Source organism: Sycon ciliatum, chromosome 2 (genome assembly GCF_964019385.1).
Source record: "Sycon ciliatum chromosome 2, ocSycCili1.1, whole genome shotgun sequence".
Lineage (NCBI taxonomy): Eukaryota > Metazoa > Porifera > Calcarea > Leucosolenida > Sycettidae > Sycon > Sycon ciliatum.
Window position 1 is genome coordinate 35,531,551 of NC_088644.1, and position 14,784 is coordinate 35,546,334.

Here is a 14,784-nt window from a genome sequence, read left to right on the forward strand (position 1 = left end):
CAAACACTACAGTACTACCACTGTAGCCCTTGGCTGCCGGCGCACGGACCACACCACTCCGAAAGGAGCCAGAGTGCCAATGCAGGCTACGGCTTTCGATACCCCATGCACCTGGCATTTGCCAACTGCAAGAACCGACCGCTGCCTGGGGTCCCTTCGGTATAAATCTCTCCATTACTTCAATCGCCTCCCATCAACGTTACGCGATACTCAATCGCTAATCTGGTTAGGCAAGAGGTCTCATCCCTGCTGCTAAACTCAATCTGTTCGTGCACGAGCCACGCTTACCCGTACGCGGAACTTGCTCACTGCTACTCATGCAATTTCTTTAAATCAAGCAGTACAAACACCTTCCGTGTGACGTAAACCACAGTCTATTGCCGCTTGCTGGCCACAGGCCATCGCGAGAATAAAGATTAGAAACAACAACAACCGCCACTCCACACATGACTATCACTATAACTACCTCTCATGTACACGTAACTTGTTTCTCTTCATGTTCACTGATTGTCACATATTAGATGTTCAATTGTTGCTGATTGCCTCGCTGCTTTCTCTCCCCTCTCGGCCTCTCACCCAAGCCATTCAGCATAACTGAAGCTGTGGTTGCAGCATACTGCTGCTACACGTCAACGCGGGAATTTATAATGATAAAAAGTATTAATGATAATAATAACTACCTTTGGCCGCCTCCTTGTTAACGTAGTCTTTGCTCTTCGTGCCGTACCCCTGAAATTTGGACTGATCGCTGAGAGAAAAGAGAGGGACGTGAGTTAACTTAAGGAAGTGTAAAAGAGTTGGTGGACAAGCCGTTGATTATTCACTCTCATTGTAATATCAAAAAGTATTCTTTCTAGACCAAAGAGTGGTATATTTGATAACATTTAATAACGATAGAAATTTTTTACGATACTTCTCCAGACGTTTCGTTGTTCTGAACAACATCGTCAGTGGATAAAGAACCAACGTCTGGAGAAGTATCGTAATATTTCTATCGTTATTAAATGTTATCAAATATACCACTCTTTGGTCTAAAAAGAATGCTTTTTTGATATTAAGGAAGTGTGTTGCAGAATGCATGCAAGCACCCGCATCCCAATGCGCATCATATTATGTGCACACTTAAACATCAATGCTTGCTTGCTGGATAGGATGAAGCATGCGTTGTATGTGTTTACTTGGTGCTTATCTCCAATGTCATGCAGTCGTATTTATTCAGCTTTTATTTCCTGTTTACTTGCATATTAGATTATTAGTTTACGGTCCATTCATTGGAAACTGGCACCCTAACTTTTTGGTGTCGCTCTCACATAGTTGTAGATATCGTGAAAACAACAGTACATCCTGCATTGTATGACCCGTGCAATTACTCCTTGCAACATTTGAGGCCAGAAAAGTCCAAGAACAGCGAAATAGAAATTCAGCCAGGTTTTACAAAATTAGGACAGGTATGCCGTGGCAAAATGTAGGGAGAAGCAGATCTAAAACCGAGATTTTTGAGATTTAAAGTGGGCTTTTGATCCTCAATTCGGCCCAAATCCGACTTACAAAAGCCAGCGGGACAGTTTCCGATGAATGGACTGTCCCGCAACTTGCGATAAAAACGATTAGCTGTAGCATGTATAACAGTACATATTCATTATCCCACTTTTACGTAGTCAAGTGGTTTGCTTCACTGTCCGAAGAGTGCTCAATACCCATGTACAGTCAATTTCAAAACTATAGACGCGTAGGGTTTTTGAAATCTTTCAAATTTGGCTGGAACGTTTTGAGAATAGTTTTCGGGATATTGCTCAGGTCCGCTCCACAATTGCTCTCATATAGTTTCTAAATGATTGGATAACAGACGCCCAATTTGGAAAACATTATGCACAAAGTGATCATAGATTTTATGTGGTATGGATGCTGGCATAACGGGTTTTGCCTAGGTACGCGTCTATAGTTTTGAAATGGACTGTAGGGCAGAGCCTTGTACACAAGAGAGAGTTTGGAAGCTTTGTTACTACAACTTCTGAGTTTCACGTATTACTACGATCATCAGGCAACCGTTGCCTGATGATCGTAGTAATACGTGAAACTCTGAGTTGTAACACAGCTTCCAAACTCTCAGGCTCTTATTCCACTTTTATGTTTATGTACACAGTAAAACCGGGTTTAAGCGACCACCCCACGGTGCAAGCAAAAGCGGCCGTTAAAGCCAGGTTGTCTTTAGAACCCGGTCCCACAGTGTCCGTGTAGAACTGTCGGTGCATGGAAAAACGGTCGTTAAGAGCAGGTGGTAGCTAAAACCAGAGGTCGCTTACACCAGGTTTTACTGTATTGTCATTCGAATATTCCCAAGTCGTACATTGTACACTGTTGAGATTATCGAATTCAACTAAATCCATACAATACAAAGAAAATGTGTGTATGTCAGGCCAAGTGTGAAAGAGACCTCCCCGACACGCTGGCCACAATTCGCGTACGTGTCCTATACACAATCCTGCCCTGCCCAGTATAGTGCAGGCCCGCCTGAACCGGTCCGGTTGGTCAGGTTATCACCGTACCGACTTTTTGGCCACCAGCAAATGTCTCCTACTGTGGAGGACGTGTGTACCCGCCATATCACACACAAAGTATAAAAGGCCGTGAAACCACTGGACCAATCAAAAACTGCTTCCGGCCGTCCTGCAGTGGGCCTGCCCTGGGTAAGACCGCTTAGAACTGTTAGGCGATTCAGACTATGGCCGAAGTCACGTCTGATCTTGAATTTCCATGGTGATGCAGTCGTGTTTCAAATAATTATGCACAATCTCTGATCAAACACGTCTGAGTCGTAGAAACGTGGTCACAGTTGGCCATAGTCTGAATAGCCTATTAGGAGCTTACCCAGTCACATAGGATGACATCATAGGGTGACATCATAGGGTGACATCATAGGGTGACATCATAGGGTGACATAATGATGATTCATGACACTGGACCCGATCGCCATCAGCAATTATAATGCGACCTACCTGTTTGGCGCTGTGTTCATCCGCTCACATGACGTTGCCATCTGCTCATACACCAAAATCACAAATCAACAGACGAAAACACTATAGTCATACATGCTTGATTTTGAGCATGAGATATCCAAATTTTAAGAGTGCGGATCGGGTAAGTGCGATTTATCTGAACTCTTTACAGTGAGTGAAATCCAGCCGCCTCTGAGTTCGTTGTATTTACTATGCCCGGGTCAGGTGCGTAGCACCGCTGTTGGAGGTGGTCCGGCCGGAGGGGGCCCGGGGGCTTCTCCCCGGGAAAAATTGAAATTTGGGTGCAAAATCATGCATTCCGGGCACCTTTGGCATTGTGTTGAAAAAAAAAGTGGTCTGGCCAAAGCTGGACCGGCTGCTACGCCCCTGTGGGTGAGTGTTTCACCCCTTGCAGTCAGGAACATGACTGCACTGTCTTCAGCATGGCACACAAATCAGGCCGCTGGATAAGAATGTGCTGACAAATAGCATCTAAAGACTGTCTGGTAACTGCAACCTACAAGTGAAGGGCTCTAATTCAAAACAAGATAAATCCATTTTTGTGGAAATTTCAGGAAGTGCATTTTTTCATTTGTTCTTTTTCGGTCTGCACTGCAGCATCAACCGACACACAGATGTCCGCGCGGTGAAAAACGAATTCTTTCGTGACAAAAAAAACGCAAAAGCTCCGGCTAGGTCTTTACATCACGTTTTTGAATTGGAGCCCTTCAAGTGTTAACCCTGGCGGCCATGACACAAACACTGTGAAACAAGAGTCAGAGCATGTACAACGCTACCAAACCTCACTACCAGGCGGGAGATCTCCCGATTTACTTGATCTTTTTCAGTGAAACATCTCCCTATCTCGCAACAAAGAAAACTTCCCTACTCGGGAAAGATTTTCCGCAAGTATGCTAACCATGCATGTCCGCTTCTGCTCTACTACGTGCGCGCGCGAGTCAAGTTTGCGCCTTTCACCATATCGCAGCCCAGTGTCTGCAGGCCTATGGCTGCACAACGCCCGGCGCGTGCTTGAGTGACGCGGCCGGATTCAATTGAGCAGCACAGCACACGACGTGCATACTCTGGTGGACTCGTTGGTGTGTTTGACACTCTGTCCCTATGCATGGTCCACGTGCTTACACGGCATGCCTTTTTTTGCCCCGCCTACATGTTGAGCAGGGCAGGCGACCTGATCCTCCCTACTAGTATTGGTAGCCGAACCTGGACGGAGATCTCCCTACCAAAGCGGCGAATAGAAGCTGGCAGGTTTGCATGTACTGCAGCATGCACCAACCTACAGTGCTTGGAACTGAAATCCGACCCCTGAGCGGTGGGTTCACATTCTAGCGGTCTTTGTTTCGTAGTTTTTCCATCCCGTGTTGGGTCTTTGCGACGTGAGCGCACCGCTCAGGGGGTCGGATTTCAGTTGCCAGCACTGTACATCAATCAATCACACAATCCGTAAATTTCGGCTCACCGTTCTCATTGGCGCACTGCCGGATACTGATTGTAGAGCAGCGCGGTAGCTGCTGCTGCTGCTGCCACCTGGCCCTGTGCGCCCCACACCGGCGCCAGGCCGCCCTCGTGTTGTCGATGCCTGCGCACAGCAAGACACCGTGCAGCTAGTATGCACGCCTCGGACCTGGGACGATGCAGCCGTCGACGTTAGCGATGCAGCTGCTCGACGTGCCGGACTCCGAAGGAACGCCGACGTTGTCGACAAACTTAGCGGTCGTCGAGCAGCTGAAGCGATTCTGGCAGAGCTGGCCATTTCAGCAGCACAGCTAGCTAGGCAACCGGTACGACGAGTACTTCAAGCTCCCGATGTCGGCTCAACCAAACCAAAATTTAGCGAAAACAATAATGACAGCTGTCCTTCAACGACACAACCGATGATAATGATTGAAGTAAGTAATTAGTTGAAGGTAGGTTGCGTCTTGCGAGTGTCGGCGACTCGCCATTTCACCGGCCGAACATGTCAGTGCAGTAGTGCTAGCATTAGCAACCAGATCCTGTCCAGAATCCCCGATCCGATACTGCACGCGACAGCCGACCGCCTTTTTTTACAGAGTCGACTAGTCGTCGACTCCCTCAATACTGACTGGCATTGCTGCCTCAGTCCCTGCTCTGGCATGGCAGGGAAGTGGGGGCTAGCTGTCAAGTGCCATGGCATGAGTTTTAGGGCGCGTTCGAATTGTCACTCTTTGACTTTTCGAGGAGCTTCGTTTTTCTGAAGAGCTGAGATCAGTTCGATCAAGAGTACAGTCTTGGTTCGATCATGACATGGATGGCCGTCAACAGCCAGCCCGATCCGATCCGCCGAACTGAGATTGAGAAGCGGCATGACCCGCCGAAACCGCGCGCGTGCAAGCCGAACGCGAAAAGGTCAGTGCTCGCACATGCACAATCAACAACCAGCATCGAAGCAGCTCCAGCGTGCACCGGGCGCGGGCATCGGCACCGCGTACCGACGGCGCGGTAGGATGGTTACAAAACTAAAATACTTCAAAAGGTGAAAAGGTGAAAGTTTTGCGTTGCACCACTGCATGCACTGATGGTGATGACGCAGATCTTGCATTTGGGGGTTCCCTTTCGCTCCACTGCATGCAGTGACCAGTGTGTGTGTGTGTGTGTGTGTGTGTGTGCATGTGCTTTACGGTTTACCACATTGACCAAGCCTCGGCAGTGTTGCTTTTTTTGAGCATCGAACTGGCAATTTGGCTGTGCGTCGGTGGTATTCAAGATGCTGAGCCTCAGTTCCTTTGCGCGCCGCTGCGCTCTTTCCTCACAGGTAAATTGCATATATTTGGAAACGTCCTTGGCGTTACGTCTTGTGGGTGGCTGTTGGCTGATTTCTCCTAGTTCGCGGCGAGCACTTTTTCAATGCAATTCCGTTTTTGACCTCAACCCAGTTTTTGACTTGACTGCTCTGTGCGTGTGCCTGCCTCTGTACCCATACCCGTGGCTTGTGTATAACCGTGTTTCTGTCTTCTCTCCAACCGTTCCAAGACGGCGGCATGCCTGCGCGCAGCCTCATCCGACGTGTCGGTACGTGCAAAGACGTATTTCTTATTGTTTGTTTGTCAACGCGAAAACGAGTTTCTCCAATACTATTACTCATTGCCGTCGGTGATGGCGCAGCAGATCTTGAGTGGTGGATCAGGAGCACATACTTTATCCTTTCTGAATTCGTTTCCAGACTGTTAGTGTATAGTGTTATTCATTGATTGATGATTGGGAGCTTGAAATGCAAAAATGACCTTTGACTTTATATTATTAATGTTACGTAACCAGTCCTGGAGATGTCCCGGAACCCACCATGCATCTATGGCGGACTATGCTGTTCCCAAGTAATCGTGACACTCTGGGGGGTTATAACTCTTGGTATCACCCATACGTACCGGGGGACCGAGTGTGCTCATCCCTCCGCAGATATGGATACACGCTCTGCACCCAGCATTAGCATCATCCATCACCCAACACTCGGTTTCCTCTTATCTGGGAAGCCGATGCAAAATATGGAATTGGTCTAATAAGACGAGTGTAATTGACTCCAATCGCAAACAATTCCATGTGCGAGCTGATCTGTGCACGCAAATCACAAAACAAAAACCGGTACAACGTTTTCCGCTTTGTACAATGCTGGCCAAAGAAATCCAACCTCATGAATAAAATAGCGTTGCCGGGCACTACGCAGCCCTAGCACTACACATACTGGCTTGTGCACTACGCAGCCCTAGCACTACACATACTGGCTTGTGCACTCGAACGCGGCGCTACTTTATTCATGAGGTTGGATCTCTCTGGCCAACATCGTTGTATCAGCTAGAGGCCAAAGTCTTTCTGCGCCCTGGGTTCAGCCGGAACATAGTGGTGAACGCTAGACTTATGTACAGTAGAGTCGCGCGCTGAAGAACGTGGAGCCCAACAACGTCCAGCCTGAAATGCTAAGAACGCCACAGCCTAAAGTTAATGAGAACGGCGGTGCTGTTTTTCCGGCAGCTTTTGGGATACATAATGATCCAGTACGAATTGTTTCTAAGAACGTGCGATAAGAACGCTGCCAGATTGCTGAAAACTAAGAACGTCCCAGGCTAGTCCCTTGGAAGCAACGTTCTTGGGCACACGACTCTACTGTACGCTGGCACCATGCATACTCACCGATGGCAGATCTACGGGAACGGATGAATTCACGGTGGACATCAAAGCGCCGTTCCTATCAATATTTTACACGAAACGAAAAAAGTTTCGTGGGTGGGTCGAGGAGAGTATTGTTTTGAAAGTACCGTAAAGTACCGCCAGAGCGCCCCACCATCTCGTCTTTTCGTGGTCGTCTTGTGGAGGTGGTTTCCTGTCTGTAGGTCATACGACACGGACCTTTTACACACATTGCACGTTATGCAGACAATCCGTATCCATGGATCCAGTTTACCTTCGAGTGGATGCGAGCTCCACATAAAAACATGCCGAGTGTGACCTTAGTACAAAAATGTTCTCACCGTATAAACTTAGTAGCATTGTGCCATACGATTTTCTTCCCTTGGCTGTAAAATCAAGGTGGGGCGCTCTGGCGAGACGGGGCGCTCTGGCGGTACTTTACGGTATTGGTAGTTGAATGATCAATCCCTTCTAGCTGGCAAGTCAATATATTTTTCGTTCAGGGTGGAGAAGAGTCATCACTAATTTTTTTAGTTTTTGTGAAAATTATGTCAGATGGCCCCTAACGGCGTTCTGCAGGCGAAGCTGTTAGCATGCTGAGCTTGTCCTTCTAGCTCTAACCCTTCAGGATTTGTGTGTTGTGTTCTGTCTGTCCACGTGCACATATTGTAGGGACTGAAGGCCCGCTTGTCGGAGATCATTCCAGCTCAGCAGCAGGAGGTCAAGGCGTTCCGTAAGGAATTCGGAGGCACCAAGATCGGCGATGTCACTGTCGAAATGGTATGTAGTGCGTCCTTGCTGCTGTTTGTTTTGCCTGGTCCTGTCACTTGCCCCATTAGCCGCATCTATGTACCCTTATGCTTGGCCACTAGTTCCCAGTTGACTGTGGGTAGCCGCACGGCTGAGTGGTTGTGGGACGTATCCCTTCACTGCCGTCGCGAATTCCCTTCGTAAACGGACACGATTATTTCATTCTTTTCTTTTTCTTTTTTTTGTCACTTACCCGGCACACCTGTGCGTGCATGTGTGTATGTGTGTGGACGCGTGTGTGTGCACTTCTTATTATTTGTTGTCTGCAGGCGTATGGTGGCATGCGTGGCATCAAGGGCATGGTCTGCGAAACCTCCGTCCTGGATGCCGACGAGGGCATTCGTTTCCGTGGTTATAGGTAAGCCGTGGCTGCGTGCGGTGCTGTATTGTAGTGAGGGTCCACGGGTGTGTGCGTGATCTTTCGTAGCCTAGTCGGTAGGGCACTGCAGGCGAGTAGGTACGGCGTGAGGACACGGCCTGCTGAGGCCGGGAAGCAGTGTAGCAAGGAAGAACAACGGGCGGGTGTGTGATCCCCGGTAGCCTAATCGGTAGAGCACTGTCCCGGAAAGATAGCGGTGCTGGATTTTGAATCTCACCCTTGGATCCTTCTTTTGCAGTTGTGTTTACGATTTGGCTCAGGCCGAGTCATTAGCCTTGGGAGTTGCCATGCAGGGAAATACCCAGATCACAGTACAGGCCGGTACTCTAAGTCAACACATATTCGCCGCATATTAATTTATTTCCGGCTATTTTCGGCCTGATCATATTTGGCCGAAAATTGGTTCTGCAAGATTCAGTGTGACAGGCAGCAGCAGTACGAGTACAGGCCGAAAATTCGTTGCGACCGAAATGTGTTTTAGCCCGGGAGGCTGAAATTTGAACGGGCCGAAAATTTGTCTGCAACTACAAATATGAGGCGAGCCTTTATTCGTGAACTGGATTTTGCTGATCAATCGATTTTCTTCAGGTGACAACTTTTTTCAAGGTTCTGAAATTTGTACATGGCTTGTTACCATGCCATGACAGAAAAAGAAAAAAAATGACTGTATGCTGGTGTGGCAGAAGCCAAGCGCCGGTTTTTGCATGTCGTGGAGCTCGGCTCGCAGGGTGTTCCGTTTTCGTGGATGCGGTGTTCTGACCATTATATGTGTGCGTGTGTTTGTCCTTTTTACAGCATCCCCGAGTGCCAGGACCTTTTGCCCCGCGCTGCTGGCATGGAGTCGGAAGGAGAACCCCTCCCGGAAGGTCTTTTCTGGCTGCTGATGACCGGCGAGGTCCCCACCACCGAACAGGTACAGTGGATACCCACGTGTTCTGTGTGTGTGCGTGCGTGCGTGCTCACTGCCTCTGGTTGTGGACATCCAAAAGTGTGGTTGGCGTTTGCACTTAAAGCTGACTGATGGCTGTTTGTGGCATCCCAGTTGCTGCAATCTGGCCTCTGCACTCACTGTACTGCCATTGCTGAAATTAATCTACCGGGTCAATGTCTCTTACATGTATCCCCGGTCTCCGTGCGATGTGGCATGTTTTGTGTCTGTTCATCTCCTGCACACACACACACGTGTACACATGTAGGTCCACACTCTGCCACAGGAGTGCCCCCCTCCCTTTTGACTCTCCGTGCGCTGTGTCTGTCTTGTTTCTTTTCATCTCCTGCACGCACACGTGTGTTCACGTGTAGGTGTTTACGTAGGTACGCGCTCTGTCACAGAAGTGGGCATCGTTCGCCTCCGTTCCTCCTCATGAGCCCCCTTTGACTCTCCGTGTGGTGTCTCACGTTTTGTGTCTCTGTTGTCCTGTTGTGTCTGTTCATGTTCTGCGCGCACACACACACACACACACACACACACACACACACACACGTGCAGGTCCGCGCTCTGTCGCAGGAGTGGGCGTCGCGCGCCTCCGTCCCGCCGCACGTGGTCTCGCTCGTCACTAACCTGCCGTCCACGCTGCACCCGATGAGCCAGTTCTCCGCGGCCATCGCAGCCCTGCAGTCCGAGAGTCGCTTTGCACAAGCCTACGGCGAGGGTGTGCACAAGAGTACATACTGGGAGCATTGCTACGAGGACGCAATGGACCTCATCGCCAAGCTGCCCACCGTCGCCTCGCTCATCTACAAGGTAGGTGCATGTTTTCGATTTCGACGGCATGTTACAAGGAGAGGACCCACAGTTCTCCTGACTACAGCCATAACCCGGTTGTTGGCGGAGTCCCGGTCCTGCGACCGTTTGAACCGTATTCGGAAAGCCCCGGTTCGGACCCTCTTTATTCTAGGGGGTGGTTGAATGTGGAATTTTATCTTTTTTGCTGATGTTGTCTATAGTGGGTACAGTACCGCTGCATACGCCGTAGAAGTTTTCGTCTACAGTCCATCCAGAACAAAGATGACCATCTTGCTTATGGAAAAAGACCAAGGAACTACAAGTTACGCTGTAATGCCCACTAACACCAGCAGTTATTCAACAATCAGCTCATGCAATAACGTTGCACGACACTGACCGAGCTTGTAGTTCCTTGGTCCTTTTTCTTTTCTATAAATTTATCCTTGGCTCTCCACCCGAGTCCCTATCTTGTTAATGGCTATCAACAAGAGTACATAACCGCCAAAGAGTGTGCAACTGCCTGCACCACCTCTATACAGTGCTGCGACGGCAGAACTTCACATCACGTGACCTGGTTCGAACAGGTTACGCTGGCAAGCTTTATTTTTAGGTACATTATTGAACGAGAAAGTGCCTACTGCATATGATTGTCAAGAAAAGGCTTCAGCCGCCTTTCAACTGGAGAACGGAAGACAGGACTTTTCAGTTCTCACTGTTTTGGCGTGTGTGTCTGTCTGTGCGTGCGTGTCTAAAATTGATCGTGGCCAATTCATCGGCCTTGCAACGTAGCTTGTTCGCTATCGTCGCTTCAGCGATGGACAGGTGTAAGTGTGTGTGTGTGTGTGTGTATTGATACAGCCAGTGTATGCCGGAGTATGTGGTGTGGTGTGTGTGTAGAAAAAAAATGGAAAAATGAAAAATAGGGATTCACTGGCCAGAAAAAGTCACTTCAAACAGCTGTGTGGTGGAGACCAGGCTAAAAATAGTGGCGGTCAATTCATCAGCCTTGCAAGCTGTTGAATGGTGTAATCCCAGCACAAGTTGCTATGTCTAACATAGCTGTTCGCTATCATCGCTTTCGCGATGGGCATGTCTGAGGTCTGAGGTCTGATATGTCTGTGTGGCTCTCTCTCTCTCTCTCTCTCTCTCTCTCTCTCTCTCTCTCTCTCTCTCTCTCTCTCTCTCTCTCTCTCTCTCTCTCTCTGTGTGTCTCTATGTCTGTATTGTTTGCACACGTCACCAGGTGATCTACAAGGACGGAGACGTCACACCGATCGACTCCAACCTCGACTGGTCTGCCAACTTCGCCAACATGCTGGGATTCCGCGACTCCGAGTTCCACGAGCTGATGCGCCTCTACCTGACCATCCACTCCGATCATGAGGGTGGCAATGTCAGTGCACACACATGCCATCTGGTCGGCTCGGCTCTCAGCGACCCCTACCTCAGCTTCAGTGCGGCAATGTGCGGTCTGGCTGGCCCCCTGCACGGACTGGCTAACCAGGTACGGTGTGGACTGGTCGGTGTGGTCAGTGTGTGCGTGTTTTTGTGGGCGGGTGAGTGGGTGTTTGTTCTGGTCTGGTCTGGTCCGTGTAATGTGTGGATGGGCTGCTCTGGTTTGTAGCTAGTTCGCGTCAGCTACTATTAGCTTGTTGTGGGGGGGGGGGGGGGGGGGGGGGTGGGTCTGTTCCCCTGTCCATCTGTCTTGTCCAGTCGTAGGTTGAGAACTATATCTCTCTCACTCTTGCTCTCTCTCTCTCTGCTATTTTTGTGTGTCAAATCACCTTTTAGGAAGTGCTTGTGTGGATCACGGAAATGCAGTCCAAGCTCGGAAGCAGCCCATCCGATGCCGATGTTGCGCAATACGTCAAGGACACGTTAGCTTCTGGACGAGTAAGTCTCGCGTGCGTGTGTGCGTTTGTGTGTGTGTTGGGGGGAGGGGGGGGGGGGGGGGTGTTGGTTTGGTTTAGGGATTCACGGGCCAGAAAAAGGCCACTTCATAGCTGTGCGGTGTAGACCAGGCTGAATAGTGGCGGTCAATTCTTCAGCCTTGCAAGCTGTTGAATGGTGCAATCCCGCCGCCAAGTTGCTATGGCTTCTGCTGTAGCATCGCTATCATCGCCTCCGGCGATGGGCGTCAAATGGTCCATGGTTGGTTTTGCCCGCCTTGTCGAATGCCATGGTACTGTAGGTTCATTGGAACTTTCTTGTTTCATTCACTGGCAGCAGCCCTAGTGACATGGTCTATACAGACCATGATAGACAACATAGAGGGTAGCAGGTTTGAGTCCTGCTTGGAAGTGGATGGGTTTTTTTTCAAGCTGTGCTGCGACCTACAACTAATTGGGAACTTGGCGTAGCACGTGGGAAGCATGGATGCGGTGAATGGGATTTTCCGTCTTTGACCACTTTGCTGGTGGTCTGGTCTACTTACCTCCCGCCGCTTTAGGAGCTGCGTCTACGCCTTTGATCCTTCAGGGTGGTGGCGTTCCTGCAGATGCAGACAGCTCAGCCTAACTAAATCGTGCGAACTGTGAATTTCTTTGGGTCCACTCCTTGCTCCATCTTTCACACATGTCCATTGTGTTCCATTCAAAAAATCTATCTTGTGCGTGTGTTTGTGTGTGTGTGTTCAGGTTGTGCCTGGATATGGACACGCTGTGCTGCGCAAGACTGACCCGCGCTACACGTGCCAGCGCGAGTTTGCTCTCAAGCACTTGCCCGACGATCCTCTCTTCGACCTCGTCTCCAAGGTCAGTAACGCCTGTGTTTGGGTGGGTGTATTGTCAGTGTTTCAAGGTGTAATTGGGTGGGTGTTGCGGGGGGGGGGGGGGGGGGGGAGGGGGCTTGGTGGTACTGGCATGTACCACTCTGACTTGTTGCTTTCCTGTTGGTTGTGCCAATTCTGAAAACCTATATCTTTTGTCACTGTGTGGGTGTGTATTTTGTGTGCATGTTCATGATAGGCATCCATTTGCCTCTGGAGAATCCTTGAAAATATTATCAATAATAATGTACTTGTGTGTATGTGTGTGCTTGTGTTGATGGACAGGTCTACCAAGTCGTGCCGCCGATCCTCACCGACCTTGGCAAGGTCAAGAACCCGTGGCCCAATGTGGATGCACACAGCGGCTGCTTACTCCAGGTACCGTGCACCTGCTCTGGAATCTGTGCTCTGTTCTGCTCCGTATGTGTGTGTGTGTGTGTGCGTGTGTCAGAGAGAGACAGGGGGCACTATGTATTCTCACTGCGGGGAGTGACTTGGAAGAGGGAGCAAACTCTGTGGGTTTTTTTTGTGATAAATTTCTTGTTGCGGTGGATGTCAATGGAATGGCCTTACCGAAAATACAGCGAAGTGCATTGCCTGTATGTGCTGCCAGGGAACGGCTTCAGTATGACCAAGAGTACATGCTAGTAGCCCCCGAGAGTGTGCAACTCCAGATGTGAAGTTCTGCCTTCGCGGCACTGTATAGAGGTTGTGCAGGCAGTTGGACACTTTTGGGGATTATGTACTTTTGGTGTGACTGAGACCAGGACGACCAAGGACAGTGTGTTGAAACCTGGACGTAGAACTAAAGATGTCTGTCTGTCTGTCCGTGTCTGTCTGTATTTCGTTTATCTGTCCCGCACACAGCACTACGGCCTGAAGGAGATGCAGTACTACACCGTTCTGTTTGGAGTGTCTCGCGCCCTCGGCGTCCTCTCCTCCCTGGTCTGGGACCGCGCTCTCGGTCTGCCCATCGAGAGGCCCAAGAGCATGAGCACCATTGGGCTCAAGAAACTCGTCAACGCTAAGAACAACTAGACGATGACGTCGTGATCCGTATCCAATGACATCATCAACATGCAATTACATCATCCTCGTGATGCGTCGCGGCTATCCAGCGTGTCGCTCACTGTCATGTCGCCGACGTATACATTGCTGTAGCTTCTTTCTTTCCGGTTGCATTGTACGTGATCATGTTTTGTATCTCGCCGTGCCTCTATCTCTCTCTCCTCACCCATCACTTGGCACACTTGCGATTGTCCGCGCCCCTGCTCCGCTCCGTATTTGAGTTTCACCGCTCTCTTCCTTCCTCAGCCGGTGCTGGTGCCGAGTAGAATTTAAGCAGCTTATTTCCTCCGTGTGTTGCATGCGAGAGCGTGTTGCTCTTGCGTTCTGTTTGTCCCTGCAGACAGGGTGTACGTTTTTTTGCGAAGATTTCGTTGTGCGTGTACTTCCACTGTCAGGTCGTTCTTGGTGTTGCGGTGCTGTGCAACGCTCCATCGTGTATCCGTGATGTGTTCTGTGGCAGCTTCCGTGCATGTGTGTGTGCATGTGTGTGCAGATCTCTGTGTTTCTCTTGCGATGGGGGTCTGCATGGCACATGGTGTGCATGAGTGATAGCAGATAAGGCCGTACGTAGCATTGCTGTTCCCACTCCCAATCCGGAGGTGGAGGAATGGTGGAGGTGGCTCAACACTCCCAGTCTGTGTTGGATACAACAACAGCTGATGGCAACGATGACCTCTCTGCTGCACATGTTCCCTTTCAGTCAGTGCCACAGCTCGGGCCACACCGTGTGTGAGCGCGTGCCTAAGCGTGGATGCATTTACAGCCAGGGAGCACTCCCTGTCCCTGCTACAAGTAAGAGTTCATGAACTCTTGCTACAATATATGAGGCTGTGTAATGCTGTGGATTTGATGCCCAGCCCATGCCGCATCTCTCCTA

At 49.8% G+C, this 14,784-nt stretch overlaps 2 protein-coding genes across 2 annotated transcripts in view; one reads left to right on the forward strand and one right to left on the reverse strand.

The window, feature by feature from the left end:
- LOC135809835 (uncharacterized) overlaps positions 1 to 5,057 on the reverse strand; it is an 11,606-nt gene extending 6,549 nt beyond the window's left edge. The window contains exons 1-3 of the mRNA XM_065323269.1: positions 4,477 to 5,057; positions 2,997 to 3,037; positions 681 to 748 (exon numbers count right to left, since the gene is read on the reverse strand). Coding sequence (XP_065179341.1) covers positions 681 to 748; positions 2,997 to 3,037; positions 4,477 to 4,770 — 403 coding nt within the window. The 5' untranslated portion in view covers positions 4,771 to 5,057. The remainder of the gene's footprint in view (positions 1 to 680; positions 749 to 2,996; positions 3,038 to 4,476) is intronic.
- A 588-nt stretch (positions 5,058 to 5,645) lies between these two features.
- LOC135809837 (probable citrate synthase 2, mitochondrial) lies at positions 5,646 to 14,345 on the forward strand. The gene is made up of 11 exons (XM_065323270.1): positions 5,646 to 5,790; positions 6,009 to 6,047; positions 7,830 to 7,937; positions 8,237 to 8,325; positions 9,142 to 9,259; positions 9,836 to 10,090; positions 11,316 to 11,576; positions 11,864 to 11,965; positions 12,709 to 12,825; positions 13,125 to 13,217; positions 13,707 to 14,345. Exons 1-11 carry the CDS (start codon positions 5,743 to 5,745, stop codon positions 13,875 to 13,877), a joined length of 1,401 nt encoding a protein of 466 aa, XP_065179342.1. The 5' UTR covers positions 5,646 to 5,742; the 3' UTR covers positions 13,878 to 14,345.
- The last annotated feature ends 439 nt before the right edge of the window (positions 14,346 to 14,784 follow it).